The sequence below is a fragment of the Kluyveromyces marxianus genome, chromosome 5 (assembly GCF_001417885.1).
Source record: "Kluyveromyces marxianus DMKU3-1042 DNA, complete genome, chromosome 5".
In the NCBI taxonomy this organism is placed as follows: Eukaryota; Fungi; Ascomycota; class Saccharomycetes; order Saccharomycetales; family Saccharomycetaceae; genus Kluyveromyces; species Kluyveromyces marxianus.
Genome location: NC_036029.1, coordinates 221,113 through 236,550, shown reverse-complemented (window position 1 = coordinate 236,550; position 15,438 = coordinate 221,113). Strand labels below are relative to the sequence as shown.

Here is a 15,438-nt window from a genome sequence, read left to right as displayed (position 1 = left end):
TTGTACTAGTACGGTAGGTCTAAGGGGGAAGTGGCATCGGGAAGACATGTTTGTAAATAATTGCTTGTATTAACTTTAGTACTCTGTTCAGCTGAAGTGTACAGCAATTGGAACGATGATAACAATCAATAGAATAATGATAACAAGTGCCAAACACATTCTCATCTTTAAATCCTTCCACCACATTTGCTTTCTTACTCTGTTAGCGCCTCTCTTGAACCCTTGAGCAGAGACGGCCAAATTATCTGCCTTGTCCTGTATCGAAGTTAATCTTTCACCACGTTCGGCAACTTTGTTGATGTTATCTCTCATGATATCAACAGTGTCATCGATTTCCTAGTCCGAATATAGGTATGTTACGTTTTAGTAACCATTATAGTTAGTAAGCGTTATTATAATAAAATATAGCATAAAGTGAACGAGATAGTAGCTTGAACGCCACTTTCCGATTCATCCATTAACACATAAGCACACATACAGATTTCAATGCTGCAGTTTTAGAGTCTGCCTCTCTTTCCTCATTGGCAGGAACATATGGGTCGTATGGGACTGATGATGACATTATTACCTTGACTTTTGCTTATTGTACGATCAATCACAGATAATTAAGAAATGAGCACCAAACTTCAAGTTTAACCCGTAATCACGTACTGTTCTACTCTGTTATCACAAGAATATAGAACCAAACAATATTCACAAATTCTTCTAAAAATAATCAGTACGGGTCTGTATGTGTAACAGTAAAGCCTCAATCTAAAGGTGTGTTTTTTTGGTTTTTGCAGCTTCAAGCTGTAACGGTTTAAAAGCCAGCAAATAGAATCGTTTATTACGGAATTGATCTTTATAGAAGTCACGTGACACTGCGGGGTAGGCTGGAGGGTATTATACAGTTTGCAATGAGGTTTATGAGGAAGAGACACAGAGACAGAGAACTAGAGCTCTGACATGTTGTAGAGATGGGTACATAGGGACATGTGAATGCATTTAATATCTGTATAAAGTGGTATGATGTAAATTCTATATTATGTCTTTTTAGTATGGATCTTTTGTTCTATGAGATGATTTATCGTTTGACAATTATATCATCTGCGAACATCGTAGTTGTACGTTTGATGTAGTTGGTCTACCTGCTGTTGGAGAGCTTTGAGGTCGTTCAATATATTATCCGAGTTTGTGATAGTATTTTGAGGACTGATGTTGGTTAGTGGTTGATTTGAACCCATCGGCATCTGTGAGGGTAAACTGAGACGGTGTTGCTGTGGATGATAGGGTGTCGTATGAAATTCTGCTGGCTGCTGTGGATAGCGCGGTTGCATTCCGGATTGATTCGATATGTTCTGTGGTTGAGGAGATGACCCTTGCATCAGTGACGGAGAGCCAGCCATTAGTGACCTGAAATAGCCATCAGAAGATAGTTGTGGTTGTGGTGATGAAACCAATGCGCCTGAACTGGGCTGCATGAAAGAACCTTGAGGCTGCAGCTGAAAAGCAGAATTGGATGGCTGTGGACTGAGATATTGCTGATGGTTTTGGAGTTGAGGCTGTTGCGGTGGTTGTGGTGGTTGTGCCTGTTGTGCCTGTTGTGCGGTTTGTTGGGGACTTAAATATGGCTGATTTGATTGGCTCTGGGGTGGCTGTAGTGACTGCGATTGAAGCTGTTGCAGCTGATGTTGTTGAGGCAGAGGTTGTGATTGTCGACGAGATGGTACTGCGGATTGGAATGGCTGGAATTCCTGGAAGTCTTGAAACTGCTGTTTCATTAAATAATTTGCGGAACCAGTAGAAGTTGGTTTCAAAGGCTCAAGTGGTTTTGCCTGTTGATTTTGAGGAGATGTATTGTTATTTTGCATGAATATATTTTTGAATATCTCATTGGCTGATCCGGTAGCCGTAGGTTTTAATGGCTGTAACCCATTGCTATTGCCTAAAATACTTGATCCAGCACCAATATTTTGTTGAGTTGGTGGCACTGTTTGACGGAATAAATGGTTTGCAGATCCTGTAGCAGTAGGTTTCAATGGTTCCAGGGGTTGATTTTCATTGCCTGGACTTGAAAATTTGATAGAATTAGGTATTTCATCGGGAAGCTGTGTAACATTATCGACTTTTTGGATTTGTCTGAAATGACTCAAGGAATCCTTCATATCCTCTAAAACTTCCCTTTCTTCTTGAGTTTCAGGTTGGCTATCTGAAGGTAATTCCTTAACTAGTGCAGAATTATTGCGGTTTCTCGAAGACAGCTTAAGTAGTAATTGTTCCATAGGTAGCGACAAGTCAAGGGAAGAATCATCGCTGGAATTTGCGCCAGGTGCCGTTGACTCGTCACTTTGAGATGTAACACCCTGCTGTTGCGAATTGGTACCAGTACCATCGGAAATTGTAGTTGGCTCATCTTCAAAGGTGACCAAATTTTGAGAGAATCTAACTTTCTTGATCTGATCTCTACGTTTCATGATTCTTCTTCTTATATTCTTTCTGACAGTTTTACCAGTTAACAATAATGATGCAAAACCATCAAAATCAACCTTTTTGTCAGCATCGTTGTTGGGGTCTTCTTCCACTTCTTCATAAACTTCTTGACCAGCAGTAGCAGACAATATGGATTTTGGTTTTAGAACCGGCGCCTTCTCCAAAATCATACTTCGGGTGGGCAACAGTCTCTGTTGCAGCGCGTGGGCGGCCAATCTTACGACAGCAAAAAACTGCTCCTCATTTAGAGCATATCGGCAAGTCCTAAATATTCGCGAAATCCGCTCCTTTATCGTTTCATCTAGCTTAAAGTTAGCTAAGAAGTTAAAAACATCATCCAAGGTGATTTGTTTTGATCGAATTCTAGTATGTAAATCGTTAAACCATCTCAGATATGCTTTGCGTTCTTCTGGGGTGAGTTGGTATTTTGGAATTGCTAACGGAACTTGCAATTCCTGTGGAGGTTCCACATATGTAGATGCAATATCCGATTCCGATTGAGAATGAAGAGTTGCGTCTGTTTTTGCAACCTTTAATGAAGATGTATCCTGAAAGTTACCAGTAGATCCAGAAACAGTAAGACTGTCATCATGAGAAACTTTCCGAAGCTGGTTTACAGACGTCTTCTTGGCTTGCTGGGTTTCTTCGGAATGGTCCGATGTATCAAAGCTAAATGAAACAGTCGGAGGTGGTGAAGAGCCTTGAACTGATGTTTGTGCATCATTAGATATATTCAAACCTGGCACGTTTAACCAATCGAACGACATCTTGCTTTCACTACTGACAGTTCCTCGTGAAATAGACTCCAAGCTTGTCCTTTCTGTGCCGTTCTTCCTCTCAGTATTAGTGTTTCTAGACTATTACCTTTTTTCTATTTAGGTACATTTTAATATTGTAACTTTTCGAGTATTAAAAAATCGCGAAGTTTACACAGCCTTTCGGTAGTTTCCAAAAGAAAGAGACCGAGAGGATACCGGTTGAACAACACCGAAAACCATTGAGTTGGTTGAATAGCCCTTTTTCTTTAAAATACAACAAAGTTATCAGATACAACGTATACATTACGTACAAATATATATATATATTTGTTCTTATTTATGAATGTATGCAGTATATACGTAGAAAAGGTCATATCATGACCACGGTAATGTCTATCATCCAACACTACGGTTGGTATTCCCATATTTGCTACTTCTGTTTGTTAAAATTGAGGATGCCATTTGAGTCTTGGTGGAAACCGACCGTTCCTTCAAAATTTTTTCAGTCTTGGAGTTGATCTTTTTCTTCTTGGCGGTTTTAGCCTTCCCTGACTTAATCTTCACCTCAGGCGGTGTTTCCATTAAAGCTTCCGCAACTATAGTAGAGATCATTTCGCTATCCATTTTTTGCGGAGGAGAGTTAGCAGTCGTTTTTTCAGTGCGCTGCCTATACCTAATACTTCCAGTAGAGTTGGAAGATATTATCTTTTTCAGTGTTGAAGTTTCTCTTTCACTATTCTTATCTTCCTCTAAAGTGCTTACTGGGTCTTTTCCGCCATACATGACCGAATCACTCATAATAGAGGGTTTGTTCTTATTGTTTTGAAGCTTCAATCCTTGCACGTAATCTGCTACCGATTTGACTTCATCATCGGCATTCAATTTACTCAATCTAGATTCTTCCAAAGACCTGATATAATCTGTTTCAATTTGTTCAACTCTGTATTTTTTCATTTGAACCTGCATCTGCAAAGAATACTTCAAGAATTCCTTGGAGTACTTCCTATTATACTGCCGGAATACTGATTCACGGAAAGTGTATGGGAATTTAGATACATCAATTTCGTCATTCGATTTACCTAGTTCTCCCCCCGTGATCTTTAAAATATCATGGATTTCAAGAGACTCGCCGTGTGGTATTGGGTTCGGATTGGATGGAGTAACACAGTCCATGTTTACTTCCTTCCTCATCACTTTGTCGACATCAACGGCAGAGAAGAAGGCGCAATTTTGTGGAAGGTCATTAATACACATCTGTTCGCTGAAATAAGCTCTGGTCCAGAGATTGGAGATCTGCAAAGCTAAAGCTAATCTATACTTGTCCTTCTCGGAAACCAAGTATCTTATCTCGTCATGAATTGAAATCATTAGTCTAGCATCAATAGAATATTTCTCAATTAAATAGTTCATTGAACAACATAAAATATGCAAATAATCGACACCGGAAGATTGGATTACCCAGTTAATTCTTGAAGGCAAGAAAGTGTCTTTCCCTAAGTATTTCTTCATTAAGGAAAAAGTTATGCCGGCACCAAGTACTGGTGTCTTTGGCTCGTCTTGCTCTGCAATGCTTTCTAATTTATTGAATAAGATGGATTCCGAACCACCATACCAAAAAGTCTTGAAGATAGAAGAGCGTTGTTTTTTTCCCTTAGTACTTGCGTATAGTTTTTCAGCCGTTTTTCTTGCTTCTTGTTCAGATATACTTGGATTGAATTTCTTTAACAATTGAGCAGCAAATTTCACACCAGCTCCGTATATTCTACCGTAGTTAAAAATCTTGGCTTCATCACGAGAGCATCCTAAAATTTGTGCAGTCTTTGAGTGTAAATCCGTTCCTAAAGATTTAGTACCTTCGAGACACATCCAACCAATAGCCGTTCCACCATGTACATCAAAGATTGAATCACCTACTAATGAGGCAATCCACAACTCCTCACTATCAACATCCGCTCCAACGAAAACATAGCCTGGAGGAGCAACAACGTTACATTTTAGTTCGGATCCAATTCTGTTTTTCTTAGCATTAGAAGCAGTCAACCATGTGTTCTCAACAGATCTTCTCGTTACAGTTCCCATGGGAACAAGTTTTGGAAGAATGATACCTATATCTTCATCTTTTTCCGAAGTACTGGCACTCGTTTTGAATTCTGATTTAAAATCCTTAGCAGATACGACATGCTGGGACATAATTCTTTCTCTTGCTGACATCCAGTATGCACCAGCGGCATTAATTTGCAATGCATCGTGGGCTAACTTAGATTGGGATTTTAGAATTCCTTTCTCAAAGAAATGAATAAATGGCTTAGATAATAAAGTGCTACAATTGAAGTCTGGGCCATTTGGATGAGGAATTCTGAAAAGGGTGGTGTTTTCTTCTTGATAGTCATCCACCTCTTTAGCCTTATCATAATTTTTAGTCTCGATTTCTGCAATTCGGGAATTATCGCATCTAAAACACCAACCCTGTGATGCTGTCCAGACTACTGGGCAATCTTCCCACGTTAGTTTAAAGAACAAGGGCACTTGCCTAGTTCTTATCGTGATATTCGGTTTTGTAGATGATTTAGAGGGGAAAAGCGACCTGTACCATTCCGGTAGTCCAGGTAGTTTCTGATTTTTCACTAGCTCACCCTTTTTATTGTATCTTATAGGCTTTATGGTCCAATCTAGTTGTTTTAACCATGGATCGTTTTCAAATACTTCAGGTTTATCCTTTAATGCTGCTACTTCTTCCACAATCTCTATAATCTTTTCCTCGATTTTGGTCTTATTATCTTGGAACAAAGATTCTGACGATTTCAAATATTGTTGCCATTTTTCTACTCTAGTTGGAAGAATAGAACTTGATAAGAATCTCAGGGCACCAAAGGATACAGGGTGTGGGCATTTCTGTATAAATTTAGGGAAAACGCTGTCGAACACTTTGCTTGTAATTTCTACATCAGACACACAGTATTCAACCATATCCTGGAATTTGTTTATAATTTCGTACTTGTCTAGAGTGGCAAATGTGTCTCGTGCCTCTTTGGACATTTTAATGTTACAATGGAACCTCGCTACCTCTTTCAAGGAGTTAGTGGCAGATTTGTGAAGCCACGGACTATCTTCATCCACATCTGAGATAGGCGGTAGCGAAGAATTCTCTGCATTTAGTTCTGCAATTTCTTCGTCTCTCTTTTGTTTTTTCACGTAAACAGGACGTTGTCTTGAACACATACCCGAGGATGCAACGTGTAGTGACATGGTATCGATGAAAAAAGCCTTTGACGGCACAAAATTGTATTCTTCTAATACCTTGGATCTATCATAGCCTATATTATGCCCTATAATTAGTTTTGGTCTTTCCAAAGTGTTCATTGGTATCAAGTGCTTGACGTTATCACTGTCTGCTGTGTCACAAATGAATGGGGAACACCACAGATACCATGCTTTATCCGAAAGGGCAACGGCTAACGTTGGAAAGTCAGAAATCTTGTACAAAACCTCCACATCAAAAACCAATGTGTCTTCCTGGGGATATGGTACACTCTCTGGCGCCTTTCCAGGTTCATACCGATACCACCCAGGCTTGCGAAGCCATGTTTTGGGCTTCGGTAGAATCTTTTTAAACTTCTTATCACACATGCTACGGTACGGTTCCGATGCAAAATGTCCTAATTTCTGGAAATGTTCATCCAAAACCTCTCCTTGCAACTTAGGAAGCTGAAAACTTATCGGCTCTGTTATATTCGTTGGCTTCCCTAGAAGATCATGGTTCTTCAAAAAGGATTTTGACAGCTTTACTAGCTCCTGTTTCTCTTCATTGTCGAAAAACTTGTTATATTTGTCCTTGCTTGGGAATATCTGCTCATGTAACGACTTGGACAAGTACTGGATGCCCACTGGATTAATTCGCGGCTCTTCTGCTTTTAAACTCACAGAGCGGTAAAAATATCTTATTGTTCTCACGTTACAACCACGTAAACGGCTACCATAATAGTTTCTAGCTTTCATATCACACTGCTCCAGCCAATGGCCATTCTTTATCTCTCTTACCTTGTAATCCTTTCAATTCGGTTTCAATCTTTGTTTGTTGTTTATAGTAGTACGCACTTTGTATTTATATTTGTATATTGTATATTGTTTTTGTTTTGTTGAAGCCGCAAGCTCTGCTTTTCATTTTTTTTTTTTTTGTTTTCCAATGTTTACCGTAATAGAGTCGTATAGTAACGTTTATCGGAGATACTTCTAGTGTGTGAAAACTGATGTGAGGGATGCGATCTGGGTCTGCAAACGGTGGTGGGTTCGTGTCATGATTGATACACACAGAGGCAGAAACGAACCATCGAGAAAATATTCCGTTACCCGCACATACGCACGTGATACACTAGAAACGCTCTTCAACTCATGTAAGAAAGCCGGGTAATTGTATAATTACCACTAACACTACTACCACTACTACTGCCTCTGCCATCACCATTCGCATTCCCCTTCCCCCTTTTCCTCAGAACGAGACACAGAAGGAAACAGGGTAAAGACAAAACAGTGTATAGGAAAATCGAAAAAAAAAAAAGTCGGTTACCCTACTTGTAAATGATTGATTCTTCTCGTGCTTGCCATGCTTCCTTTGATAAGCATGAAATTGAGACTCTTTCATAATATAATATATATTAAAATACAGTATAATAATATCTAATATTCAATTTCAAATTGTATCATTAGAAAGGTAGGAAGGAACTAAACTAAAGGCATTATAAGTTGTTCTTAGGTAGGTGTTCTCTGAATTGTCACATTAGCAAGTAGTCGTCAAGACAGGACGTCGTTGTACTGATTGTTTTTTTTCTCCCGTTCATTCTATTCCATTCGCATAGTTTTCTAATCTCCAGCAAATATGTCTACTATTACAGCATTATCACCAAATCAGGTGAACGATGAATTGCAGAAGATGCAAGCGTTCATCAAGAAAGAAGCAGAGGAGAAGGCTCGTGAAATTGAGTTGAAGGCTCAGCAGGAGTACGAAATCGAGAAGACTGGTCTGGTACGCAATGAAACTAGTGCGATTGACACCAATATCGCGGCCAGAATGAAGAAGGCAGCTTTGAAGCAGCAAATTGTGAAGTCCACTATTGCCAACAAGATGAGATTGAAGGTGCTAGGAACTAGGGAAGAAGTGCTAGATGAGATTTTCGAGAAGGCCAAGGCTGAGTTGAAGAAGATTTCTTCCAACAAGAAAGAATACAAGCCTGTTTTGCATGCGTTAGTCTTGGAGTCATTGCTAAAGTTGCTTGAACCAAAGGCTGTTGTCAAGGTCAGGGAGGCTGATGTTGAAGTTGTGAACTCTTTGTTGGAAGAGGTGACAAAGGAATACGAGGAAAGAACCGGTAAGCAAGTCTCCCTCACCGTTTCCGAAGACTACTTGAACAAGGACATTGCTGGTGGTGTCATTGTTTCCAACGGTAACGGCAAGATCGAGGTGAATAACACTTTGGAGGAGAGACTAAAGCTTTTGAGCGAAGAATCGCTCCCAGCTATCAGATTAGAGCTATTCGGCCCTTCCAAGACCAGAAAGTTCTTTGATTAAGGGTCTCTCTCACTATCATTTTTTTTCCTTAGATACAATCACGTGACACAAGAGTCATTAACAAATCCTCTCTCTGAGAGACACCCCCCCCATATATTAGTTATGTGTATTTACCTGTGTGTATATATCCGGATATCTGTATATATGGGCGTATGTATCTCACATATATAACTGCGAATTTAATCCTATTCGATATAGATGTTTTCTGTTTGCATCTTTTCTATGTGGCACTTGCGATGATGCACTTTTCCAGGCTAACAACATCTCTTGAACCCAGTACTAAATACACATGTATATACGACGAAAAACGCAAAACTGCAAAGGCAACCAAAAACAAGAACGAGTGACAGAAGCTAGCGATCTCTAGAGCTTGATATAGACCACATGTCAAGTGTTCTTGGACGGCTAACGCGAGACGTACAGAGCCATCTTCGATATACGTCGAAAACTCTTCGGCATCATCTTCGATGGAATTCGTCACAAACAACGCCTTTCAAGCCAATAGCAGCTGCTCAGCATCCATTTTTAGTGAAACCTGTCACACCCCATGAGTCGTACGTGTCATGTACGATATTCAATGAAAGGGGAGATGTGACTGCTGTATCACACAAGTTCCCAAAGTGGGAGTTTCTTCAAAAATACGGACTATATCCTAGAGACTTGAGGAAAATTGATTCGAGCTCCATAGATGTGATACCATCGTTCGTAATCAAGCCTAAATGCATTCTAGTGAACTTACTACATATAAAGGCTATGATACAGAAGGATAAAGTTTTCGTTTTTGACACTGCTAATCCGGATGCAGCAACGAAACTCGGGGTCTTGATGTATGACTTAGAGTCAAAACTCTCCCAAAGAAATGCCACCCACCAGGGTAAATCCATCTCTTACCAGGAAAACTACGAACACCGTGCACTAGAATCAATTCTTATAAATGTCATGACGTGCTTGGAAACCGAATATAAGTACCATCATTCGGTATGTGGAATGATTTTGAACGACCTTGAGAACCAGATTGATCGTGATAAACTTCGAGATTTGCTAATTAAGTCCAAAAATTTGACCGCGTTTGCTCAAAAGAGTGTGCTTTTAAGAGATCTACTCGACGAACTTCTCGAATCTGATGAAGATTTGGCTGGAATGTACCTTTCTGAGAAAAAACTGCCAGACGCTGACGACCACTCAGATTTAGAGATGCTTTTGGAAACGTATTACAAGCAATGTGACGAGTACGTGCAACAATCAGAAGCCTTAATTCAAGATATCAAATCCACCGAAGAAATTGTTAACATCATTCTTGACGCTAATCGAAATTCTCTATTGTTGTTCGAATTAAAGGTCACTGTTTACACTTTGGGTTTCACTGTTGCAACCCTTGTACCAGCATTCTACGGTATGAACTTGAAGAATTTCATCGAAGAATCCAATTGGGGGTTCGCAAGTGTCGTCGGAGTTTCGACGCTTGCCGCACTACTAGTTACAATTTCAAACATGCGTGCATTGAGGTCTGTAACAAGACTCACTTTGCTAAATAACCACACCGGTGCTCATAACACAAAGCACTTGGCTAATGCCAAAATGGCATTGGACAAGGAAATACCTACTTTCTGGAGTAGATGGAAAACCAGCGCAAAGGTTCTGTGGTCTGGCCGCGAAGTTCTTTACAAAGACGGCTCTAAAAGAGACATGATTTGGAAATGGTTGGTAGACGATGACAAGAAGTGAAGCCTCGATTATACAAAACTAGATACACACATATAACTATAACATATATATAAAGCATCCACACCTGTAAATACACTTTTATACACGTAAACGTCCCGATTCTCTCTTTACTGTGTCGATAAACGCGTCTTTACGGCATTAATACTCTCTCTTCCGTATGCACACAGTCGCTTTCATAATATGTTGAGATATGATATCTGGTCTGTTTTCGGCACAGAAAAGCAGAAGGAAAAAAAAGGTTTCTTAACGAGAACTTCTATTTGCTAGGACTTCCCTGACGGAATGAGAAACCAACAGTAACAGAGGACCATTCAACGACTTTACATTGCTGTGAGTAGCATAGGTGAAAGTAGAAGGGCTCTAATAATATAATGCTAGCCAAGGCTGCGGCTTCGGCGTCGTCGCCCATGGTACAAGGCGGAGTTTCTTTGGATTTCACGGACATTAAATGTTTACAACATTCGACATCGATATGGAAGCTCAAGCAATTGATCCATGTTTGTAAAATGCTAAACAGAACGTTAGAACTTAAGAAGAGTGAAAATTTGGTTCCCCTTACGAATATAGTTATTGCGCTGGCTACTGGGTTCCATTTTAACGTGTCAGCTGTGATTGAAAAAAGGATCGAAATTCTTTCGCAGTTTAAGCAGTGCAAGCAAGGTACTGTAAGCGCCCCTCTGGTACCAAGTGCTCTCAAGATTGATGTCAGATTAGCACCTGTAGAAGAAGACATTGGTGTCTACGTGGGGAAGGTCTACGACAAGGAATTACAATCCCAATTGCTCTTGTCGTTGCAACATGTTGCAGAAAATGCTCTTCAAATATACCAGTCCAAAGTGAAACAGTTGATTGTCGAAAGAAACTCCAATAGACCTACTGATATATCTGGTCGCGTCGTATCTTTGGACGAAAATGCATTTGATGATTTGCTTTTCCCTCATGAGTTGATGTTCGGTCTTGACCTTTTAGCAAATCTTCGAGACAAATCCAAGGATACCACAAGCGCAGCGTTCTTTTCACTAGCTCTGTCCATCCTTGATAAATTTAAATCAAATTTGAATGAAAAGTGCTTGCCTCCAATCAGATTATATTACACCACAATGATGAAATTTACTAAAACAAAGGGTCTGTATTCGACCAATGTCTTGATTCGTCTTCCATACTGGCAATTCACAATGCATCGGATATACACAGCATCTCTACGAAACAAAAGTTTAATAGATGTTATACGCGCCGTTTTGAGACAAATATATCTCCCTAATAAATCCCATTTCCATGATGAATTTGTGAAGTTGCATTCTCAAAATCTTCATGAATATTTAGAGTTGTTAGAGCAGTTGGACGAGTTTTGTACCTCTCAAACACTGGAAAAGGAGTTGGTGGAAAATTTCAAGCAATATTCGAATCAGAACTCGGTGTATCATGTGCATTTCAGCAATATCCAAAACGCTTATCAGTCGTTGTTACTGAAATCCGTACAAATTCTTCGAAGGGCAACAAAGCTCGTCGACACCTTCACGTCTCAGTGGAAAGCTATTTCTAATAGTATGAAAAATATCGACTTCGATAACTTGAGTGGAGCGGAACTGACTAAAATGGTATCAGAAAAGCTGGAAGTTGATAAGTTAGCATATTCCGAGAAACAATCTAATCTCAACAATAATAACATTAATAACCACCTAGGAATAGACTCGAATTCAGAACAAAGGTCCGGATTTTCCTCCTCCTCCTCCTCCTCTTCTATTAATGCCTCACCAAGTGTTCTATCCCCCGTTACTCTGAGTCGAACACCATCAATGAGCAAGTCAGATATATCTAAATCTCCATCATCTCCTATTCCATTTGTTGACGCCAGCGAGTCACCACAAGAAATAAAACAAACCCCTGTTAGAAGGAGAAACAGATCCTCTTCACTTCAATCTGAAAACCAATCAAATGGTAGAGCTTCTACTGCAACCTCACTTCGTAACAATATGCGCTCCAATTCACTTCAAACTGGTTCTGCAAACACCCAAAGACTGGTACAAAATGCATATTCAAAAGCCCTGTCGTCGCTGAATGACAAAAGATCACCTCTGCTAACTCCAGCAAAGTCACTAGCTGCAAAGCCAAAACCTTCGTCACCAATCATCACAAGGCAAAATTCCGTAAAGGCAAGGAATAAAATGAACTCTTCGAAATTGAACGAGGTGAACGAATCAATGAACAACCTGCGACTGGATGAAGAAACTCTCATAATTTCTCAAGAATCCCTTTCATCGGACACAAATGATGGGATAAAGAATCCAGATATAATAGTTTCTGGCGCGGATGAGAATGATTCGATGTTGTCAAGTAGTGAAACGCCTTCTGAATCTACCATCAAAAAGGTGCGGTTCACTGGAGTTCCACCAATGACCCCAGATGAAGATCCCGAGCCAAAGAGGCGTGGGTGGTATAAAAAACCTGCAGTACTACATTATCCTACACCTCCTGCTCAGTTCTCACTACAGAAATCAAGATTGTCTCAAGAGGGATTAGCGTTTAGGACAAGCTTGATAGCTAGAGATCAAGCTGCCGAACGGAAATTTGGCTACGAAACAGCTTACCCATCTCATCAAGGTACAGGAACTAAAATGGTAAATAAAATCAAAGATAAGCTAATCAGATAATGTTTATATCGTTCATTTTCCCACATTTAAATCGTTAAATACTTTACAATGTTTGTATTATGTTTTAATCCTGTTAATATTATTTAATCAATTAATTGCGATGTCATTCTGAAATAAAAATGCTAATGACTTTAAAAAAAAAGAAGATCCATCACTACATGTAAGATGAGATAGATAAAAAGTTATCAAAAAGAATGCAAATACATATCTAGGCCTCAAACCATGAATGTTCCAAGGTCTCAAGACATGCTATCTAAGCCCTTCAGCTCGCTTTTACCGCCCCCAAAGCATGTTGATACAGAAAAGAAATCTTTAACGGTTAATGGTTCCAACAAATCGAAGAAAGACACCGTGATATTAGACTCTTTGCGGCCCGAAAACTTACCCGTTGCATCAATTTCAGACTTCGTACCACTCAGACAGCGTGATTTGTCGCTTGAAATACCGCTGCCGACCGTCGATGAAATAAAGAGAACATATAATAGAACGAAAGTAGTTTTGGATAAACTAATAAGAAAGAAGCTAAACCCCCAATTGGTAAAAACCACTGCTAGTCATAACAATTCTCGGGAGGAGGTAATTAGCTCATTAAATAGCTCGAGTGGAAAACGGGAAGTTAAAATTATAGAACATAGAAAGGATCCATTACAACCTGTAACCCATAGGAAAAGGAAGGTGGTAGCTCCAAATGAAGAAATACAGGCCCCAATCTTACACAAGACTGATGATTCCACTACGAAACCTACTAAAGAAGATGTAGATAAATGGCGTATACCATCAGCTATATCCAACTGGAAAAATCCTAAAGGGTTTGCTATTTCGTTGGAAAATAGGGTCACTATAGAATCAAAAGGAGACGAACAAGCGTCTACTGCTAACGAGAAGCTACTTCAACTCTCTGAGGCATTAGATGAAGCTGAAAAACAGGCTAGAGAAAACATAAATCTAAAACAAGAAGCGAAAAAAGAACTGGAAGAACAGGAGCTTTTAAGGAAAGAACAGTTATTACAGAATTTGGCCGAACGCGCCAGACAAAGTCACAGAGAGGACCATCGTAGACAATATGAGAATGAGGACCATTACATAAGAGAAAGAGAGAGGTCAGAACGTATAAGAGCTAAACGTGACGAAGAACGGTCAAGTAGAATGAGTACTGCTGAAAAATTAAGACGTCTAGCTCATCAACAAGGAAGAGATGTTTCTGAAAAGGTTGTTTTAAATGCTGCCAAAGCCACCAAAGTATCGGATGTTCAGTATGACTCTCGTTTGTTTACTAAAGCGGCAACCAGTTCTGTGAGCTCGACACATCAGACGTATGACAGTCCTTTGTTTAGCGCAACCCAAATTGATAATATATATAGACCGCCGGCCGGTTCCAACGAAGAGACTTCTGACATTGTTGATAGAATAACAAACAAGAGAGGGAGAACTGGCCCGGTGGAATTCAGCTCTGCTGATGACAGTAAGGCACCAGAGGCAGAAGCAGACGACGAAGAACAAATTAAAGAATATGGACTTCATTTACGGAAGAAGCCCCACAATAACTAATAAAATTTGTAATAAAATCTCTATAAAAACAATGTATTATTTAATCGTCAATATCGTCCTCTATAATGGTAGAAAACTCATCATTCCTATCCGTCGTTGAAAGAATTCTATTCAATCTACGACTTCTGTTTATGGCATATAGCTCTATTTTCTTTATAGTTCCACTAACTTTGATTGGATTGACAATTATGTCTTCAACAGAATCAAGTTGGTTCATTAATGTGAGTGCGACAATGACGAGTTGATGATCTTCATGACTGCATCGTATTATGCCTGTCGATGTCTTATTTGAAAAGTACTTTATCTGTAGTAATGAGGTAGCCTTTCCGGCTCCATAATCCCCAAAGTTAATTTGAAGTTGCTTTCGAAGCTCCTGTAAGATAATTTTTGCATTGATTGTGTTAGGAGATATTCGATGGTGGTTCATTAGAATGGTCTTCTTCTGTGTGTTCGGTACTGATTCGAACTTTTCACCGGTTGTAGGGTATAAAATTTCGAACAATATGTATCTGCTTTTCAATCGAACCATATTGTGGGCTGGGATATGAAGAAAGACTTACACTATGCTATTCAATCAACGGTTTTTGGATGTTCGTTGCTTTTGCTGTTCTCTGATAAAGCCCAATGTGCAATTCTCAACGATACCATCTATTGTTTTCACTGTATAATATTTTTCAGTTTCGTCAGTTTTCATTATTTAAGATATATTCAATAAACATATTTT

The 15,438-nt window shown here is 39.5% G+C and overlaps 8 protein-coding genes across 8 annotated transcripts; 4 read left to right on the top strand and 4 right to left on the bottom strand.

Annotated features, from left to right (window-relative positions):
* Window positions 1-87: 87 nt before the first annotated feature.
* On the bottom strand, window positions 88-562 carry SNC2 (SNAP receptor SNC2; the record flags this gene model as incomplete). Its single annotated transcript, XM_022820087.1, has 2 exons — window positions 88-336; window positions 479-562. 2 exons carry the CDS (start codon window positions 560-562, stop codon window positions 88-90), a joined length of 333 nt encoding a protein of 110 aa, XP_022676585.1.
* A 520-nt stretch (window positions 563-1,082) lies between these two features.
* SCD5 (Scd5p) lies at window positions 1,083-3,236 on the bottom strand (the record flags this gene model as incomplete). Its single annotated transcript, XM_022820086.1, has 1 exon — window positions 1,083-3,236. The coding sequence occupies one exon, from the start codon at window positions 3,234-3,236 to the stop codon at window positions 1,083-1,085; it is 2,154 nt and encodes a 717-aa protein (XP_022676584.1).
* A 387-nt stretch (window positions 3,237-3,623) lies between these two features.
* MIP1 (DNA-directed DNA polymerase gamma MIP1) lies at window positions 3,624-7,223 on the bottom strand (the record flags this gene model as incomplete). The annotated part of the gene is made up of 1 exon (XM_022820084.1): window positions 3,624-7,223. One exon carries the CDS (start codon window positions 7,221-7,223, stop codon window positions 3,624-3,626), a length of 3,600 nt encoding a protein of 1,199 aa, XP_022676583.1.
* An 877-nt stretch (window positions 7,224-8,100) lies between these two features.
* VMA4 (H(+)-transporting V1 sector ATPase subunit E) lies at window positions 8,101-8,790 on the top strand (the record flags this gene model as incomplete). The annotated part of the gene is made up of 1 exon (XM_022820083.1): window positions 8,101-8,790. The coding sequence occupies one exon, from the start codon at window positions 8,101-8,103 to the stop codon at window positions 8,788-8,790; it is 690 nt and encodes a 229-aa protein (XP_022676582.1).
* A 384-nt stretch (window positions 8,791-9,174) lies between these two features.
* Window positions 9,175-10,515, top strand: MRS2 (Mrs2p; the record flags this gene model as incomplete). Its single annotated transcript, XM_022820082.1, has 1 exon — window positions 9,175-10,515. The coding sequence occupies one exon, from the start codon at window positions 9,175-9,177 to the stop codon at window positions 10,513-10,515; it is 1,341 nt and encodes a 446-aa protein (XP_022676581.1).
* A 371-nt stretch (window positions 10,516-10,886) lies between these two features.
* On the top strand, window positions 10,887-13,166 carry GIP4 (protein phosphatase regulator GIP4; the record flags this gene model as incomplete). Its single annotated transcript, XM_022820081.1, has 1 exon — window positions 10,887-13,166. One exon carries the CDS (start codon window positions 10,887-10,889, stop codon window positions 13,164-13,166), a length of 2,280 nt encoding a protein of 759 aa, XP_022676580.1.
* Window positions 13,167-13,388: 222 nt separating this feature from the next.
* PRP45 (mRNA splicing protein PRP45) lies at window positions 13,389-14,714 on the top strand (the record flags this gene model as incomplete). Its single annotated transcript, XM_022820080.1, has 1 exon — window positions 13,389-14,714. One exon carries the CDS (start codon window positions 13,389-13,391, stop codon window positions 14,712-14,714), a length of 1,326 nt encoding a protein of 441 aa, XP_022676579.1.
* Window positions 14,715-14,754: 40 nt separating this feature from the next.
* On the bottom strand, window positions 14,755-15,243 carry POP5 (RNA-binding protein POP5; the record flags this gene model as incomplete). Its single annotated transcript, XM_022820079.1, has 1 exon — window positions 14,755-15,243. The coding sequence occupies one exon, from the start codon at window positions 15,241-15,243 to the stop codon at window positions 14,755-14,757; it is 489 nt and encodes a 162-aa protein (XP_022676578.1).
* Window positions 15,244-15,438: the final 195 nt, after the last annotated feature.